A 17,500-nucleotide genomic window follows, 5' to 3' on the forward strand; every position below is an offset into this window, starting at 1 on the left:
CTCACGCCAACGCTCACACTCACTCACGCCCACGCTCACACTCACGCTCACACTCACGCTCACACTCACGCTCACACTCACTCACTCACGCCCACGCTCACTCACACTCACACTCACGCCCACGCTCACGCTCACACTCACTCACGGCCACACTCACGCTCACACTCACGCTCACACTCACTCACGCCCACCCTCACTCACACTCACGCTCACACTCACGCCCACACTCACACTCACTCACGCCCACGCTCACACTCACGCTCACACTCACTCACGCCCACGCTCACACTCACGCCCACGCTCACACTCACGCCCACGCCCACGCTCACACTCACGCCCACGCTCACACTCTCACACTCACACCCACACTCACGCTCACACTCACGCTCACACTCACTCACGCCCACGCTCACTTACGCCCACGCTCACTCACGCCCACGCTCACTCACGCCCACGTTCACTCACGCTCACACTCTCACACTCACGCCCACAATCACGCTCACACTCACGCTCACACTCACGCTCACACTCACGCTCACACTCACTCACTCACGCCCACGCTCACACTCACGCCCACGCTCACACTCACACTCACGCCCACGCTCACACTCACGCACACGCTCCCACTCACTCACTCACACTCACTCACGCTCACACTCACGCACACGCTCCCAATCACTCACGCCCACGCTCACTCACTCACACTCACACTCACTCACACTCACTCACGCCCACGCTCACACTCACTCACGCTCACACTCACTCACGCCCACACTCACGCCCACGCTCACACTCACACTCACTCACACTCACTCACGCCCACGCTCACACTCACTCACACTCACTCACGCCCACGCTCACACTCACTCACACTCACGCTCACACTCACTCACACTCACGCCCACACTCACGCTCACGCTCACACTCACACTCACTCACGACCACGCTCACGCTCACACTCACGCCCACGCTCACACTCACGCTCACGCTCACACTCACGCTCACGCCCACACTCACACTCACGATCACACTCACTCACGCCCACGCTCACACTCACTCACGCTCACACTCACTCACGCCCAGGCTCACACTCACTCACACTCACGCCCACGCTCACACTCACTCACGCCCACGCTCACACTCACGCTCACACTCACTCACGCCCACTCACACTCACGCCCACGCTCACACTCACGCCCACGCTCACACTCACGCTCACACTCACTCACGCCCACACTCACTCACGCCCACGCTCACTCACGCCCACGCTCACACTCACGCACACGCTCACACTCCCACTCACTCACTCACACTCACTCACGCCCACGCTCTCACTCACGCCCACGCTCACTCACTCACACTCACTCACGCTCACACTCACTCACGCCCACGCTCACTCATGCCCACACTCACACTCACTCACGCCCACGCTCACACTCACTCACGCCCATGCTCACACTCACTCACGCTCACTCACACTCACACTCACTCACACTCACGCCCACACTCACGCTCACACTCACGCTCACACTCACGCTCACGCTCACACTCACGCTCACACTCACTCACGCCCACGCTCACACTCACGCTCACACTCACTCACTCACGCCCACGCCCACGCTCACACTCACTCACGCCCACGCTCACACTCACTCACGCCCACGCTCACGCCCATGCTCACACTCACTTACGCTCACTCACACTCACGCCCACACTCACGCCCATGCTCACACTCACTCACACTCACGCCCACACTCACGCTCACACTCACGCTCACACTCACGCTCACGCCCACGCCCACGCCCACGCCCACGCTCACACTCACTCACGCCCACGCTCACACTCACTCACGCCCACGCCCATGCTCACACTCACTTACGCTCACTCACACTCACGCCCACACTCACGCCCATGCTCACACTCACTCACACTCACGCCCACACTCACGCTCACAATCACGCTCACACTCACTCACACGCTCACACTCACGCTCACACTCACGCTCACTCACTCACGCCCACGCTCACACTCACTCACGCCCACGCTCACACTCACGCACACGCTCCCACTCACTCACTCACACTCACTCACGCCCAAGCTCACACTCACGCACACGCTCCAACTCACTCACTCACGCCCACGCTCTCACTCACGCCCACGCTCACTCACTCACACTCACTCACGCTCACACTCACTCACGCCCACGCTCACACTCACTCACGCCCACGCCCACGCCCATGCTCACACTCACTTACGCTCACTCACACTCACGCCCACACTCACGCCCATGCTCACACTCACTCACACTCACGCCCACGCTCACACTCACGCTCACACTCACTCACACGCTCACACTCACGCTCACACTCACGCTCACTCACTCACGCCCATGCTCACACTCACTCACGCCCACGCTCACACTCACGCACACGCTCCCACTCACTCACTCACACTCACTCACGCCCACGCTCACACTCACGCACACGCTCCCACTCACTCACTCACGCCCACGCTCTCACTCACGCCCACGCTCACTCACACTCACTCACGCCCACGCTCACACTCACTCACGCCCATGCTCACACTCACTCACGCTCACTCACACTCACACTCACGCCCATGCTCACACTCACTCACGCTCACTCACACTCACACTCACTCACACTCACGCCCACACTCACGCCCACACTCACGCCCACACTCACGCTCACACTCACGCTCACACTCACGCTCACACTCACTCACGCCCACGCTCACACTCACGCTCACACTCACGCTCACTCACTCACGCCCACGCCCACGCTCACACTCACTCACGCCCACGCTCACACTCACTCACGCCCACGCTCACGCCCATGCTCACACTCACTTACGCTCACTCACACTCACGCCCACACTCACGCCCATGCTCACACTCACTCACACTCACGCCCACACTCACGCTCACACTCACGCTCACACTCACGCACTCACGCCCACGCCCACGCTCACACTCACTCACGCCCATGCTCACACTCACTTACGCTCACTCACACTCACTCACACTCACGCCCACACTCACGCTCACACTCACGCTCACACTCACTCACACGCTCACACTCACACTCACACTCACGCTCACACTCACGCTCACTCACTCACGCCCACGCTCACACTCACTCACGCCCACGCTCACACTCACTCACGCCCACGCCCATGCTCACACTCACTTACGCTCACTCACACTCACTCACACTCACGCTCACACTCACGCTCACACTCACGCTCACACTCACTCACGCCCACACTCACGCCCACACTCACGCTCACACTCACGCTCACACTCACGCCCACACTCACGCTCACACTCACGCTCACACTCACGCTCACACTCACGCTCACACTCACGCTCACACTCACGCTCACACTCACGCTCACACTCACGCTCACACTCACTCACGCCCACGCTCACACTCACTCACGCCCACGCTCACGCTCGCTCACACTCACACTCACGCTCACACTCACGCTCACACTCACGCTCACACTCACGCTCACACTCACGCTCACACTCACGCTCACACTCACACTCACACTCACACTCACTCACGCTCACACTCACTCACACTCACACTCACGCTCACTCACTCACGCCCACGCTCACGCTCACACTCACTCACGCCGACACTCACGCCCACGCTCACACTCACTCACACTCACGCCCACGCTCACACTCACTCACGCCCACGCTCACACTCACTCACACTCACACCAACGCCCACGCTCACACTCACTCACTCACTCACGCTCACACTCACGCTCACACTCACACCAACGCCCAGGCTCACACTCACTCACACTCACGCCCACGCTCACACTCACTCACGCCCACGCTCACACTCACGCCCACGCCCGCTCACACTCACTCACACTCACTCACGCCGACACTCACGCCCACGCTCACACTCACTCACGCCCTCGCTCACACTCACTCACGCCCACACACACACTCACTCACCCGTTCCTCTCTGCCCTCTGCCAGTATGATGATGATGCGCCCATCTCTCCGGCGCCCAGTGCGGCCCATGCGCTGGACCAGACGGATCGGGCTCTTCTGGGCATCGAAACACACGATGAGGTCGACCTCCCCAATGTCCAGCCCCTCCTCACCCACACAGGTGGAGACCAGCGTGTTGAAGCCGCCCTCGCGGAACCGCCGCACCACCTGCACACACACACACACACAGCCTGAGCTCACTCACACACACACACAGCACACACACACACACAGCCTGAGCTCACTCACACACACACACAGCCTGAGCTCACTCACACACACACACAGCCTGAGCTCACTCACACACACACACAGCCTGAGCTCACTCACACACACACACAGCCTGAGCTCACTCACACACACACACAGCCTGAGCTCACTCACACAGCCTGAGCTCACTCTCACACACACAGCCTGAGCTCACTCTCACACACACAGCCTGAGCTCACACACACACAGCCTGAGCTCACACACACACAGCCTGAGCTCACTCTCACACACACACACACACTCACACAGCCTGAGCTCACTCTCACACACACAGCCTGAGCTCACACACACACAGCCTGAGCTCACACACACACAGCCTGAGCTCACTCTCACACACACACACACACACACAGCCTGAGCTCACACACACACAGCCTGAGCTCACACACACACTCCTCCCGCTCAGGCCCGGAGGAACACACACTCACGTACCTCCAGCTGCTCCTTCTGTGTGAACCCGCGGACCCCTTTCCCTGCGGACGCCTGACCCATGAAGGTCATGACCCTGACCAGCGGCTGATGGCGGCTCAGCATCTCCGCGATCTCCTGCACGCTCTCTCGGAAGGAGGAGAAGATCATGACCCGTGTGCTGACCTCAACGGACGCCCTCTGACCTGTGTCAGAGTTCACACACATTATCACACACACGAGGACACACAGTACCACAGACAGAGAGGATTGTGGGAGTTTACCGGAGCGCTCCGCCCATGTCTGAAAGTGCTGCAGCACCACCTCGTCCAGTTTCTGCAGTTTGGGGTGACTGTAGACGTACGGCTCCTGAGGCCCTGCGGATGAAACAGTTCAGTGAGTCAGTGAGTCGGTTCAGTGCAGTGAGTCAGTGAGTCGGTTCAGTGCAGTGAGTTGGTTCAGTTCAGTGAGTCGGTTCAGTGCAGCGAGTCGGTTCAGTGCAGCGAGTCGGTTCAGTACAACGAGTCGGTTCAGTACAGCGAGTCGGTTCAGTACAGCGAGTCGGTTCAGTGCAGCGAGTCGGTTCAGTGCAGCGAGTCGGTTCAGTGCAGTGAGTCGGTTCAGTGCAGTGAGTCGTTTCAGTACAGTGAGTCGTTTCAGTGCAGTGAGTCAGTTCAGTGCAGTGAGTCAGTTCAGTGAGTTGGTTCAATGAGTCAGTGAGTTGGTTCAGTGCAGTGAGTCGGTTAAGTACAGTGAGTCGGTTCAGTGCAGTGAGTCGGTTCAGTGCAGTGAGTCGGTTCAGTGCAGTGAGTCAGTGAGTCTGTTCAGTGCAGTGAGTCAGTGAGTCTGTTCAGTGCAGTGAGTCTGTTCAGTGCAGTGAGTCAGTGAGTTGGTTCAGTGCAGTGAGTCGGTTCAGTGAGTATGTTCAGTGCAGTGAGTCGTTTCAGTGCAGTGAGTCGGTTCAGTGAGTATGTTCAGTGCAGTGAGGTGGTTCAGTGCAGTGAGTCGATTCAGTACAGTGAGTCGGTTCAGCGAAGTGAGTATGTTCAGTACAGTGAGTCGGTTCAGTGCAGTGAGTCGGTTCAGTGAGTATATTCAGTGCAGTGAGTCGGTTTAGTACAGTGAGTCGATTCAGTGCAGTGAGTTGGTTCAGTGAGTCGGTTCAGTGCAGTGAATCAGTTCAGTGCAGTGAGTCGGTTCAGTGAGTATGTTCAGTGCAGTGAGTCGGTTCAATGAATATGTTCAGTGCAGTGAGTTGGTTCAGTGCAGTGAGTCAGTTCAGTGAGTATGTTTAGTGCAGTGAGTCGGTTCAGTGAGTATGTTTAGTGCAGTGAGTCGGTTCAGTGAGTATGTTCAGTGCAGTGAGTTGGTTCAGTGCAGTGAGTCGGTTTAGTGCAGTGAGTCAGTTCAGTGAGTATGTTTAGTGCAGTGAGTCGGTTCAGTGAGTATGTTTAGTGCAGTGAGTCGGTTCAGTGAGTATGTTCAGTGCAGTGAGTTGGTTCAGTGCAGTGAGTATGTTCAGTGCAGTGAGTCGGTTCAGTGAGTATGTTCAGTGCAGTGAGTCGGTTCAGTGAATATGTTCAGTGCAGTGAGTTAGTTCAGTGCAGTGAGTCGGTTCAGTGAGTATGTTCAGTGCAGTGAGTCGGTTCAGTGCAGTGAGTCGGTTCAGTGAGTATGTTCAGTGCAGTGAGTCGGTTCAGTGCAGTGAGTCGGTTTAGTGCAGTGAGTCGGTTCAGTGCAGTGAGTCGGTTCAGTGAGTATGTTCAGTGCAGTGAGTATGTTCAGTGCAGTGAGTCGGTTCAGTGAGTATGTTCAGTGCAGTGAGTCGGTTTAGTGCAGTGAGTCGGTTCAGTGAGTATGTTCAGTGCAGTGAGTCGGTTCAGTGAGTATGTTCAGTGCAGTGAGTCGGTTTAGTGCAGTGAGTCGGTTCAGTGAGTATGTTCAGTGCAGTGAGTATGTTCAGTGCAGTGAGTCGGTTCAGTGCAGTGAGTCGGTTCAGTACAGTGAGTCGGTTCAGTACAGTGAGTCGGTTCAGTGAGTATGTTCAGTGCAGTGAGTCGGTTCAGTACAGTGAGTCGGTTCAGTACAGTGAGTCGGTTCAGTGAGTCGGTTCAGTACAGTGAGTCGGTTCAGTACAGTGAGTCGGTTCAGTGAGTATGTTCAGTGCAGTGAGTCGTTTCAGTGAGTATGTTCAGTGCAGTGAGTCGGTTCAGTGAGTATGTTCAGTGCAGTGAGTCGGTTCAGTGCAGTGAGTCGGTTTAGTGCAGTGAGTCGGTTCAGTGAGTATGTTCAGTGCAGTGAGTCGGTTCAGTGAGTATGTTCAGTGCAGTGAGTATGTTCAGTGCAGTGAGTCGGTTCAGTGAGTATGTTCAGTGCAGTGAGTCGGTTTAGTGAGTCGGTTCAGTGAGTATGTTCAGTGCAGTGAGTCGGTTTAGTGAGTCGGTTCAGTGAGTATGTTCAGTGCAGTGAGTCGGTTTAGTGCAGTGAGTCGGTTCAGTGAGTATGTTCAGTGCAGTGAGTATGTTCAGTGAGTCGGTTCAGTGCGTCGGTTTAGTACAGTGAGTCGTTTCAGTGAGTCGGTTAAGTACAGTGAGTCGGTTCAGTGCAGTGAGTGACTCACTGGACCCTCTACTGGAGCTCCAGAAGTCTCCCAGTATTCCTCACCTCGGCTGGGCGTGGCAAACATGGCCTCCATCTCCCTGTAGAGATCCATGAAGACTGGACTCCTCTGCAGCTCGTTCCTCACCCGAGGCGACTCTGGGAACACAACAGACGCTCATGACGTGAGGAGCATCATCAGCTGACCAACATGAGTGTGAGGAGTGTCTGAGCACCTCTGGGTCCAGAGAAGATGTTCTGGATGAAGAGGAAGAGTGACCTGACGCCCATCTGCTGCAGTAACTCATAGCCGTGGTACAGACTGATGCAGAGGGCGAAATCCCCCTCGATCGCCCCCTGCTGCGGCCCCTGAGGACAGAACACCTCAGATACAGGTCATTGTGAAGGTTTCAAGCGGTTCAGTGAGTCGGTTCAGTACAGCGAGTCGGTTCAGTGCAGCGAGTCGGTTCAGTGCAGCGAGTCGGTTCGGTGCAGCAAGTCAGTGCAGTGAGTCAGTTCAGTACAGTGAGTCGGTTCAGTACAGCGAGTCGGTTCAGTGCAGCGAGTCGGTTCAGTGCAGCGAGTCGGTTCGGTGCAGCAAGTCAGTGCAGTGAGTCAGTTCAGTACAGTGAGTCGGTTTAGTGCAGTAAGTCGGAGTCGGTTCAGTACAGCGAGTCGGTTCAGTGCAGCGAGTCGGTTCGGTGCAGCAAGTCAGTGCAGTGAGTCAGTTCAGTACAGTGAGTCGGTTCAGTGCAGTAAGTCGGTTCAGTGCAGCGAGTCGGTTTGGTGCAGCAAGTCAGTGCAGTGAGTCAGTTCAGTACAGTGAGTTGGTTCAGTGCAGTGAGTCAGTGAGTTAGTTCAGTGCAGCAAGTCGGTTCAGTGCAGCGAGTCGATTCATTGAGTCAGTTCAGTACAGTGAGTTGGTTCAGTGCAGTGAGTCAGTTCAGTGCAGCAAGTCAGTGAGTTGGTTCGGTGCAGCAGGTCGGTTCAGTGAGTCAGTTCAGTGCAGTGAGTCAGTTCAGTACAGTGAGTTGGTTCAGTGCAGTGAGTCGGTTCAGTGCAGTGAGTCAGTTTAGTACAGTGAGTCAGTTTAGTGCAGTGAGTCGGTTCAGTGCAGTGAGTCAGTGAGTTAGTTCAGTGCAGCAAGTCAGTGAGTTGGTTCGGTGCAGCAGGTCGGTTCAGTGAGTCAGTTCAGTGCAGTGAGTCAGTTCAGTACAGTGAGTCGGTTCAGTGCAGTGAGTCAGTTTAGTGCAGTGAGTCGGTTCAGTGCAGTGAGTCAGCTCAGTGCAGTGAGTCGGTTCAGTGCAGTGGTTCAGTGAGCTGGTTCAGTGAGTGGTGTCTGCTGTACCTGGATGTGTGGCGGTGGGTTCAGTGAGTCAGTGAGTTGGTTCAGGTCAGTGATTCAGTGAGTCGGTTCTGCTGTACCTGGATGTGTGGCGGTGGGTTCAGTGAGTCAGTGAGTCAGTGAGTTGGTTCAGGTCAGTAAGTGGGTTCAGTGAGTCAGTGAGTTGGTTCAGGTCAGTAAGTGGGTTCAGTGAGTGGTGTCTGCTGTACCTGGATGTGGGGCGGTGGGTTCAGTGAGTCAGTGAGTCGGTTCAGGTTAGTGATTCAGTGAGGGGTGTCTGCTGTACCTGGATGTGGGGCGGTGGGTTCAGTGAGTCAGTGAGTCGGTTCAGGTTAGTGATTCAGTGAGGGGTGTCTGCTGTACCTGGATGTGGATGTGAGTCAGTGAGTCGGTTCAGGTTAGTGATTCAGTGAGGGGTGTCTGCTGTACCTGGATGTGGGGCGGTTGGTTCAGTGAGTCAGTGAGTCGGTTCAGTGAGTGGGTTCAGTGAGTCGGTTCAGTGAGTGGTGTCTGCTGTACCTGGATGTGGGGCGGTGGGTTCAGTGAGACAGTGAGTCGGTTCAGGTTAGTGATTCAGTGAGGGGTGTCTGCTGTACCTGGATGTGGGGCGGTTGGTTCAGTGAGTCAGTGAGTCGGTTCAGTGAGTCGGTTCTGCTGTACCTGGATGTGGGCCGGTGGGTTCAATGAGTCAGTGAGTCGGTTCAGTGAGTCGGTGAGTCGGTTCAGTGAGTCGGTTCTGCTGTACCTGGATGTGGGCCGGTGGGTTCAGTGAGTCGGTTCAGTGAGTCAGTGAGTCGGTTCTGCTGTACCTGGATGTGGGCCGGTGGGTTCAGTGAGTCAGTGAGTCGGTTCTGCTGTACCTGGATGTGGGCCGGTGGGTTCAGTGAGTCGGTTCAGTGAGTGGGTTCTGCTGTACCTGGATGTGGGCCGGTGGGTTCAGTGAGTGGGTTCAGTGAGTCAGTGAGTGAGTCAGTGAGTGGGTTCAGTGAGTCAGTGAGTGGGTTCAGTGAGTCAGTGAGTGGGTTCAGTGAGTGGGTTCAGTGAGTCGGTTCAGTGAGTCAGTGAGTCGGTTCAGTGAGTCGGTTCTGCTGTACCTGGATGTGGGCCGGTGGGTTCAGTGAGTGGGTTCAGTGAGTCGGTTCAGTGAGTCAGTGAGTGGGTTCAGTGAGTCGGTTCAGTGAGTCAGTGAGTCGGTTCAGTGAGTCGGTTCTGCTGTACCTGGATGTGGGCCGGTGGGTTCAGTGAGTGGGTTCAGTGAGTCAGTGAGTCGGTTCAGTGAGTGGGTTCAGTGAGTCGGTTCTGCTGTACCTGGATGTGGGCCGGTGGGTTCAGTGGGTTCAGTGAGTCGGTTCAGTGAGTGGGTTCAGTGAGTCGGTTCTGCTGTACCTGGATGTGGGCCGGTGGGTTCAGTGAGTCGGTTCAGTGAGTCAGTGAGTCGGTGAGTCGGTTCAGTGAGTCGGTTCTGCTGTACCTGGATGTGGGCCGGTGGGTTCAGTGAGTCGGTTCAGTGAGTCGGTTCAGTGAGTGGGTTCTGCTGTACCTGGATGTGGGCCGGTGGGTTCAGTGAGTCGGTTCAGTGAGTCGGTTCAGTGAGTGGGTTCTGCTGTACCTGAATGTGGGCCGGTGGGTTCAGTGAGTCGGTTCAGTGAGTCAGTGAGTGGGTTCAGTGAGTCGGTTCGGTGAGTCGGTTCAGTGAGTCGGTTCTGCTGTACCTGGATGTGGGCCGGTGGGTTCAGTGAGTCGGTTCAGTGAGTCGGTTCTGCTGTACCTGGATGTGGGCCGGTGGGTTCAGTGAGTCGGTTCAGTGAGTGGGTTCTGCTGTACCTGGATGTGGGCCGGTGGGTTCAGTGAGTCGGTTCAGTGAGTCGGTTCAGTGGGTTCAGTGAGTCGGTTCTGCTGTACCTGGATGTGTGGCGGTGGGTTCAGTGAGTCGGTTCAGTGAGTCAGTGAGTGGGTTCAGTGAGTCGGTTCTGCTGTACCTGGATGGTTCAGTGAGTCAGTGAGTGGGTTCAGTGAGTCGGTTCAGTGAGTCAGTGAGTGGGTTCAGTGAGTCGGTTCTGCTGTACCTGGATGTGGGCCGGTGGGTTCAGTGAGTCAGTGAGTGGGTTCAGTGAGTGGGTTCAGTGAGTGGGTTCAGTGAGTCGGTTCTGCTGTACCTGGATGTGGGCCGGTGGGTTCAGTGAGTCAGTGAGTGGGTTCAGTGAGTGGGTTCAGTGAGTGGGTTCAGTGAGTGGGTTCAGTGAGTGGGTTCAGTGAGTGGGTTCAGTGAGTCGGTTCAGTGAGTCGGTTCTGCTGTACCTGGATGTGGGCCGGTGGGTTCAGTGAGTCGGTTCAGTGAGTCGGTTCAGTGAGTCAGTGAGTGGGTTCTGCGGTACCTGGATGTAGGCCGGTGGGTTCAGTGAGTCGGTTCAGTGAGTCGGTTCAGTGAGTCAGTGAGTGGGTTCTGCGGTACCTGGATGTGGGCCGGTGGGTTCAGTGGGTTCAGTGAGTGGGTTCAGTGAGTGGGTTCAGTGAGTGGGTTCTGCGGTACCTGGATGTGGGCCGGTGGGTTCAGTGGGTTCAGTGAGTGGGTTCAGTGAGTCGGGTCAGTGAGTGGGTTCAGTGAGTGGGTTCAGTGAGTGGGTTCAGTGAGTCGGGTCAGTGAGTGGGTTCAGTGAGTGAGTCAGTGAGCTGGTTCAGTGAGTGGGTTCTGCTGTACCTGGATGTGGGCCGGTGGGTTCAGTGAGTCGGTGAGTCAGTGAGTTGGTTCAGGTCAGTAAGTGGGTTCAGTGAGTCAGTGAGTTGGTTCAGGTCAGTCAGTGAGTCAGTGAGTCGGTTCAGTGAGTGGGTTCTGCTGTACCTGGATGTGGGCCGGTGGGTTCAGTGAGTCGGTGAGTCAGTGAGTTGGTTCAGGTCAGTAAGTGGGTTCAGTGAGTCAGTGAGTTGGTTCAGGTCAGTCAGTGAGTCGGTTCAGTGAGACGGTTCAGTGAGTCGGTTCGGTGAGTCGGTTCAGTGAGTCGGTTCTGCTGTACCTGGATGTGGGCCGGTGGGTTCAGTGAGTCGGTTCAGTGAGTCGGTTCTGCTGTACCTGGATGTGGGCCGGTGGGTTCAGTGAGTCGGTTCAGTGAGTCGGTTCAGTGAGTGGGTTCAGTGAGTGGGTTCTGCTGTACCTGGATGTGGGCCGGTGGGTTCAGTGAGTCGGTTCAGTGAGTCGGTTCAGTGGGTTCAGTGAGTCGGTTCTGCTGTACCTGGATGTGTGGCGGTGGGTTCAGTGAGTCGGTTCAGTGAGTCAGTGAGTGGGTTCAGTGAGTCGGTTCTGCTGTACCTGGATGGTTCAGTGAGTCAGTGAGTGGGTTCAGTGAGTCGGTTCAGTGAGTCAGTGAGTGGGTTCAGTGAGTCGGTTCTGCTGTACCTGGATGTGGGCCGGTGGGTTCAGTGAGTCAGTGAGTGGGTTCAGTGAGTGGGTTCAGTGAGTGGGTTCAGTGAGTCGGTTCAGTGAGTCGGTTCAGTGAGTCGGTTCAGTGAGTCGGTTCTGCTGTACCTGGATGTGGGCCGGTGGGTTCAGTGAGTCGTTTCAGTGAGTCGGTTCAGTGAGTCAGTGAGTGGGTTCTGCGGTACCTGGATGTAGGCCGGTGGGTTCAGTGAGTCGGTTCAGTGAGTCGGTTCAGTGAGTCAGTGAGTGGGTTCTGCGGTACCTGGATGTGGGCCGGTGGGTTCAGTGGGTTCAGTGAGTGGGTTCAGTGAGTGGGTTCTGCTGTACCTGGATGTGGGCCGGTGGGTTCAGTGAGTCGGTGAGTCAGTGAGTTGGTTCAGGTCAGTAAGTGGGTTCAGTGATCAGTGAGTTGGTTCAGGTCAGTCAGTGAGTCAGTTCAGTGAGTCGGTTCAGCGGTACCTGGATGTGGGCCGGTGGGTTCAGTGAGTCGGTTCAGTGAGTCGGTTCTGCGGTACCTGGATGTGGGCCGGTGGGTTCAGTGGGTTCAGTGAGTGGGTTCAGTGAGTCGGGTCAGTGAGTGGGTTCAGTGAGTGGGTTCAGTGAGTGGGTTCAGTGAGCTGGTTCAGTGAGTGGGTTCTGCTGTACCTGGATGTGGGCCGGTGGGTTCAGTGAGTCGGTGAGTCAGTGAGTTGGTTCAGGTCAGTAAGTGGGTTCAGTGAGTCAGTGAGTTGGTTCAGGTCAGTCAGTGAGTCGGTTCAGTGAGTCGGTTCAGTGAGTGGGTTCTGCTGTACCTGGATGTGGGCCGGTGGGTTCAGTGAGTCGGTGAGTCAGTGAGTTGGTTCAGGTCAGTAAGTGGGTTCAGTGAGTCAGTGAGTTGGTTCAGGTCAGTCAGTGAGTCGGTTCAGTGAGACGGTTCAGTGAGTCGGTTCAGAGAGTGGGTTCAGTGAGTCGGTTCTGCTGTACCTGGATGTGGGCCGGTGGGTTCAGTGAGTCAGTGAGTCGGTTCAGTGAGTGGGTTCTGCGGTACCTGGATGTGGGCCGGTGGGTTCAGTGAGTCGGTTCAGGTCAGTCAGTGAGTCAGTGAGTCGGTTCAGTGAGTCGGTTCAGTCTGGATGTGGGCCGGTGGGTTCAGTGGGTTCAGTGAGTCGGTTCAGTGAGTCGGTTCTGCGGTACCTGGATGTGGGCCGGTGGGTTCAGTGGGTTCAGTGAGTGGGTTCAGTGAGTCGGGTCAGTGAGTGGGTTCTGCTGTACCTGGATGTGGGCCGGTGGGTTCAGTGAGTCAGTGAGTCGGTTCAGTGAGTCAGTTCAGTGAGTCGGTTCAGTGAGTCGGTTCTGCGGTACCTGGATGTGGGCCGGTGGGTTCAGTGAGTCGGTTCAGTGAGTCAGTGAGTGGGTTCAGTGAGTCGGTTCTGCGGTACCTGGATGTGGGCCGGTGGGTTCAGTGAGTCGGTTCAGTGAATCAGTGAGTGGGTTCAGTGAGTCGGTTCTGCGGTACCTGGATGTGGGCCGGTGGGTTCAGTGAGTCGGTTCAGTGAGTCAGTGAGTGGGTTCAGTGAGTCGGTTCAGTGAGTCAGTGAGTGGGTTCAGTGAGTCGGTTCAGTGAGTGGGTTCAGTGAGTCGGTTCAGTGGGTTCTGCGGTACCTGGATGTGGGCCGGTGGGTTCAGTGAGTCGGTTCAGTGAGTCGGTTCAGTGAGTCGGTTCAGTGGGTTCTGCTGTACCTGGATGTGGGCCGGTGGGTTCAGTGAGTCGGTTCAGTGAGTGGGTTCAGTGAGTCGGTTCTGCGGTACCTGGATGTGGGCCGGTGGGTTCAGTGAGTCGGTTCAGTGGGTTCAGTGAGTCGGTTCAGTGAGTGGGTTCTGCTGTACCTGGATGTGGGCCGGTGGGTTCAGTGAGTGGGTTCAGTGAGTGGGTTCAGTGAGTCGGTTCAGTGAGTGGGTTCTGCTGTACCTGGATGTGGGCCGGTGGGTTCAGTGAGTCGGTTCAGTGAGTGGGTTCAGTGAGTCGGTTCAGTGAGTGGGTTCTGCTGTACCTGGATGTGGGCCGGTGGGTTCAGTGAGTCGGTTCAGTGAGTGGGTTCAGTGAGTCGGTTCAGTGAGTGGGTTCTGCTGTACCTGGATGTGGGCCGGTGGGTTCAGTGAGTCGGTTCAGTGAGTGGGTTCAGTGAGTCGGTTCAGTGAGTGGGTTCTGCTGTACCTGGATGTGGGCCGGTGGGTTCAGTGAGTGGGTTCAGTGAGTGGGTTCAGTGAGTCGGTTCAGTGAGTGGGTTCTGCTGTACCTGGATGTGGGCCGGTGGGTTCAGTGAGTCGGTTCAGTGAGTGGGTTCAGTGAGTCGGTTCAGTGAGTGGGTTCTGCTGTACCTGGATGTGGGCCGGTGGGTTCAGTGAGTCGGTTCAGTGAGTGGGTTCAGTGAGTCGGTTCAGTGAGTGGGTTCTGCTGTACCTGGATGTGGGCCGGTGGGTTCAGTGAGTCGGTTCAGTGAGTGGGTTCAGTGAGTCGGTTCAGTGAGTGGGTTCTGCGGTACCTGGATGTGGGCCGGTGGGTTCAGTGAGTCGGTTCAGTGAGTGGGTTCAGTGAGTCGGTTCAGTGAGTGGGTTCTGCGGTACCTGGATGTGGGCCGGTGGGTTCAGTGAGTCGGTTCAGTGAGTCGGTTCAGTGAGTCGGTTCAGTGAGTGGGTTCTGCGGTACCTGGATGTGGGCCGGTGGGTTCAGTGAGTCGGTTCAGTGAGTGGGTTCAGTGAGTCGGTTCAGTGAGTGGGTTCTGCGGTACCTGGATGTGGGCCGGTGGGTTCAGTGAGTCGGTTCAGTGAGTCGGTTCAGTGAGTCGGTTCAGTGAGTCGGTTCAGTGAGTGGGTTCTGCGGTACCTGGATGTGGGCCGGTGGGTTCAGTGAGTCAGTGAGTGGGTTCAGTGAGTCGGTTCAGTGAGTCGGTTCAGTGAGTGGGTTCTGCGGTACCTGGATGTGGGCCGGTGGGTTCAGTGAGTCAGTGAGTGGGTTCAGTGAGTGGGTTCAGTGAGTGGGTTCAGTGAGTGGGTTCAGTGAGTCGGTTCTGCGGTACCTGGATGTGGGCCGGTGGGTTCAGTGAGTCGGTTCAGTGAGTGGGTTCAGTGAGTCGGTTCAGTGAGTGGGTTCTGCTGTACCTGGATGTGGGCCGGTGGGTTCAGTGAGTCGGTTCAGTGAGTGGGTTCAGTGAGTCGGTTCAGTGAGTGGGTTCTGCTGTACCTGGATGTGGGCCGGTGGGTTCAGTGAGTCGGTTCAGTGAGTCGGTTCAGTGAGTGGGTTCTGCTGTACCTGGATGTGGGCCGGTGGGTTCAGTGAGTCGGTTCAGTGAGTGGGTTCAGTGAGTCGGTTCAGTGAGTGGGTTCTGCGGTACCTGGATGTGGGCCGGTGGGTTCAGTGAGTCGGTTCAGTGAGTGGGTTCAGTGAGTCGGTTCAGTGAGTGGGTTCTGCGGTACCTGGATGTGGGCCGGTGGGTTCAGTGAGTCGGTTCAGTGAGTCGGTTCAGTGAGTCGGTTCAGTGAGTGGGTTCTGCGGTACCTGGATGTGGGCCGGTGGGTTCAGTGAGTCGGTTCAGTGAGTGGGTTCAGTGAGTCGGTTCAGTGAGTGGGTTCTGCTGTACCTGGATGTGGGCCGGTGGGTTCAGTGAGTCGGTTCAGTGAGTCGGTTCAGTGAGTCGGTTCAGTGAGTGGGTTCTGCGGTACCTGGATGTGGGCCGGTGGGTTCAGTGAGTCAGTGAGTGGGTTCAGTGAGTCGGTTCAGTGAGTGGGTTCTGCGGTACCTGGATGTGGGCCGGTGGGTTCAGTGAGTCAGTGAGTGGGTTCAGTGAGTGGGTTCAGTGAGTGGGTTCAGTGAGTCGGTTCAGTGGGTTCTGCGGTACCTGGATGTGGGCCGGTGGGTTCAGTGGGTTCAGTGAGTGGGTTCAGTGAGTCGGTTCAGTGAGTCGGTTCTGCGGTACCTGGATGTGGGCCGGTGGGTTCAGTGGGTTCAGTGAGTGGGTTCAGTGAGTGGGTTCAGTGAGTGGGTTCTGCGGTACCTGGATGTGGGCCGGTGGGTTCAGTGAGTCGGTTCAGTGAGTGGGTTCAGTGAGTGGGTTCAGTGAGTGGGTTCAGTGAGTGGGTTCTGCGGTACCTGGATGTGGGCCGGTGGGTTCAGTGGGTTCAGTGAGTGGGTTCAGTGAGTGGGTTCAGTGAGTGGGTTCTGCGGTACCTGGATGTGGGCCGGTGGGTTCAGTGAGTCGGTTCAGTGAGTGGGTTCAGTGAGTGGGTTCAGTGAGTGGGTTCAGTGAGTGGGTTCAGTGAGTGGGTTCAGTGAGTGGGTTCAGTGAGTGGGTTCAGTGAGTGGGTTCAGTGAGTGGGTTCTGCGGTACCTGGATGTGGGCCGGTGGGTTGCGTCTGAACTGCTCTCGGGAGAGGATGATCTGGTACTTCGTGAGCGACTGGAGGTCGCGGTGACTCAACAGCCTCATCTGGGTCAGACGGGACGTGAACTTCTCTAAAACCTGTGAGGAAAACAGGCCGTGACAAACTCATTTCAGCAGCACAATAGAGCCCACAAACTCTTTCAGCACACAATCACATCTTCCTCTACACCTCCACCGGTGTGTGTGTGTGTGTGTGTGTGTGTGTGTGTGTGTGTGTGTGTGTGTGTGTGTGTGTGTGTGTGTGTGTGTGTGTGTGTGTGTGTGTGTGTGTGAATATACAGTCCATCTTCAGGAGATATAAAGGCGTCTGCTTCAGCCACGAGTGATCAGAACAAATAGAGAAATAAAGTGTTACTGTTGGTCTGTGTTGAACAGAATATTCTCATTTGCAAAGCAGAAATAAAATATCCTGCCCGCTGGTGTTCAGAACATCACGACTGTCCCTGAGGTGCATATTTATTACTATTATTATAAATATTTTAATAAATAACAATACGCTTATACCATTTCACCATTGATCGGTAGGCGGAGTTTCCTGTTCAGCTCTATATCCTCAAACCACACGATCGGCAGGTTAGCTCATACAGAACATGAATATTCTCCTTCCACCACCACACTACTGTAAAGGGTCAAAGGGCAAGTTATGCTTAATTATAATAAAAGCATAACTCGAGTTCATCAGCATTCTGAGTCTGACAATGGCATTCAATTTGTTTTTATCCAAGACCATCAGGTCCTCGTGTTATTAGCTCGGGGAAATAAATCTAGAGAAATTAAATGAAAAAGTCCATGTCAAACTCTAGATTATGTGGAATTAATATTTCTGATATCATGGAAACTCTTGCATGAAGGTTTCATTTGTAAAGTTAATTAACCAACATGAACTCACCATGAGCAATATATTTGATATTGTATATTAATATTTTAATATTTGTCAATGTTAGTTAATAAAAAATACATTTGATTCTTGTTATTTTTTTAGTGCCCTTTTTGGTCCAAAAAAAGACTCTCTC

At 55.6% G+C, this 17,500-nt stretch overlaps 1 protein-coding gene across 8 annotated transcripts in view; it reads right to left on the bottom strand.

Annotated features, from left to right (window-relative positions):
* The window catches only part of fancm (FA complementation group M), a 97,290-nt gene that overhangs the window by 49,011 nt on the left and 30,779 nt on the right, over positions 1-17,500 (bottom strand). For all 8 annotated transcript variants that reach the window (XM_079833408.1, XM_079833405.1, XM_079833402.1 and 5 more), the window contains exons 5-10: positions 16,434-16,565; positions 7,549-7,681; positions 7,379-7,471; positions 4,999-5,091; positions 4,739-4,920; positions 3,998-4,204 (exon numbers count right to left, since the gene is read on the bottom strand). In XM_079833408.1, the coding sequence (XP_079689534.1) occupies positions 3,998-4,204; positions 4,739-4,920; positions 4,999-5,091; positions 7,379-7,471; positions 7,549-7,681; positions 16,434-16,565 (840 nt within the window). The remainder of the gene's footprint in view (positions 1-3,997; positions 4,205-4,738; positions 4,921-4,998; positions 5,092-7,378; positions 7,472-7,548; positions 7,682-16,433; positions 16,566-17,500) is intronic.

This window comes from Gobio gobio (genome assembly GCF_949357685.1).
Source record: "Gobio gobio genome assembly, chromosome: 13".
NCBI lineage: Eukaryota > Metazoa > Chordata > Actinopteri > Cypriniformes > Gobionidae > Gobio > Gobio gobio.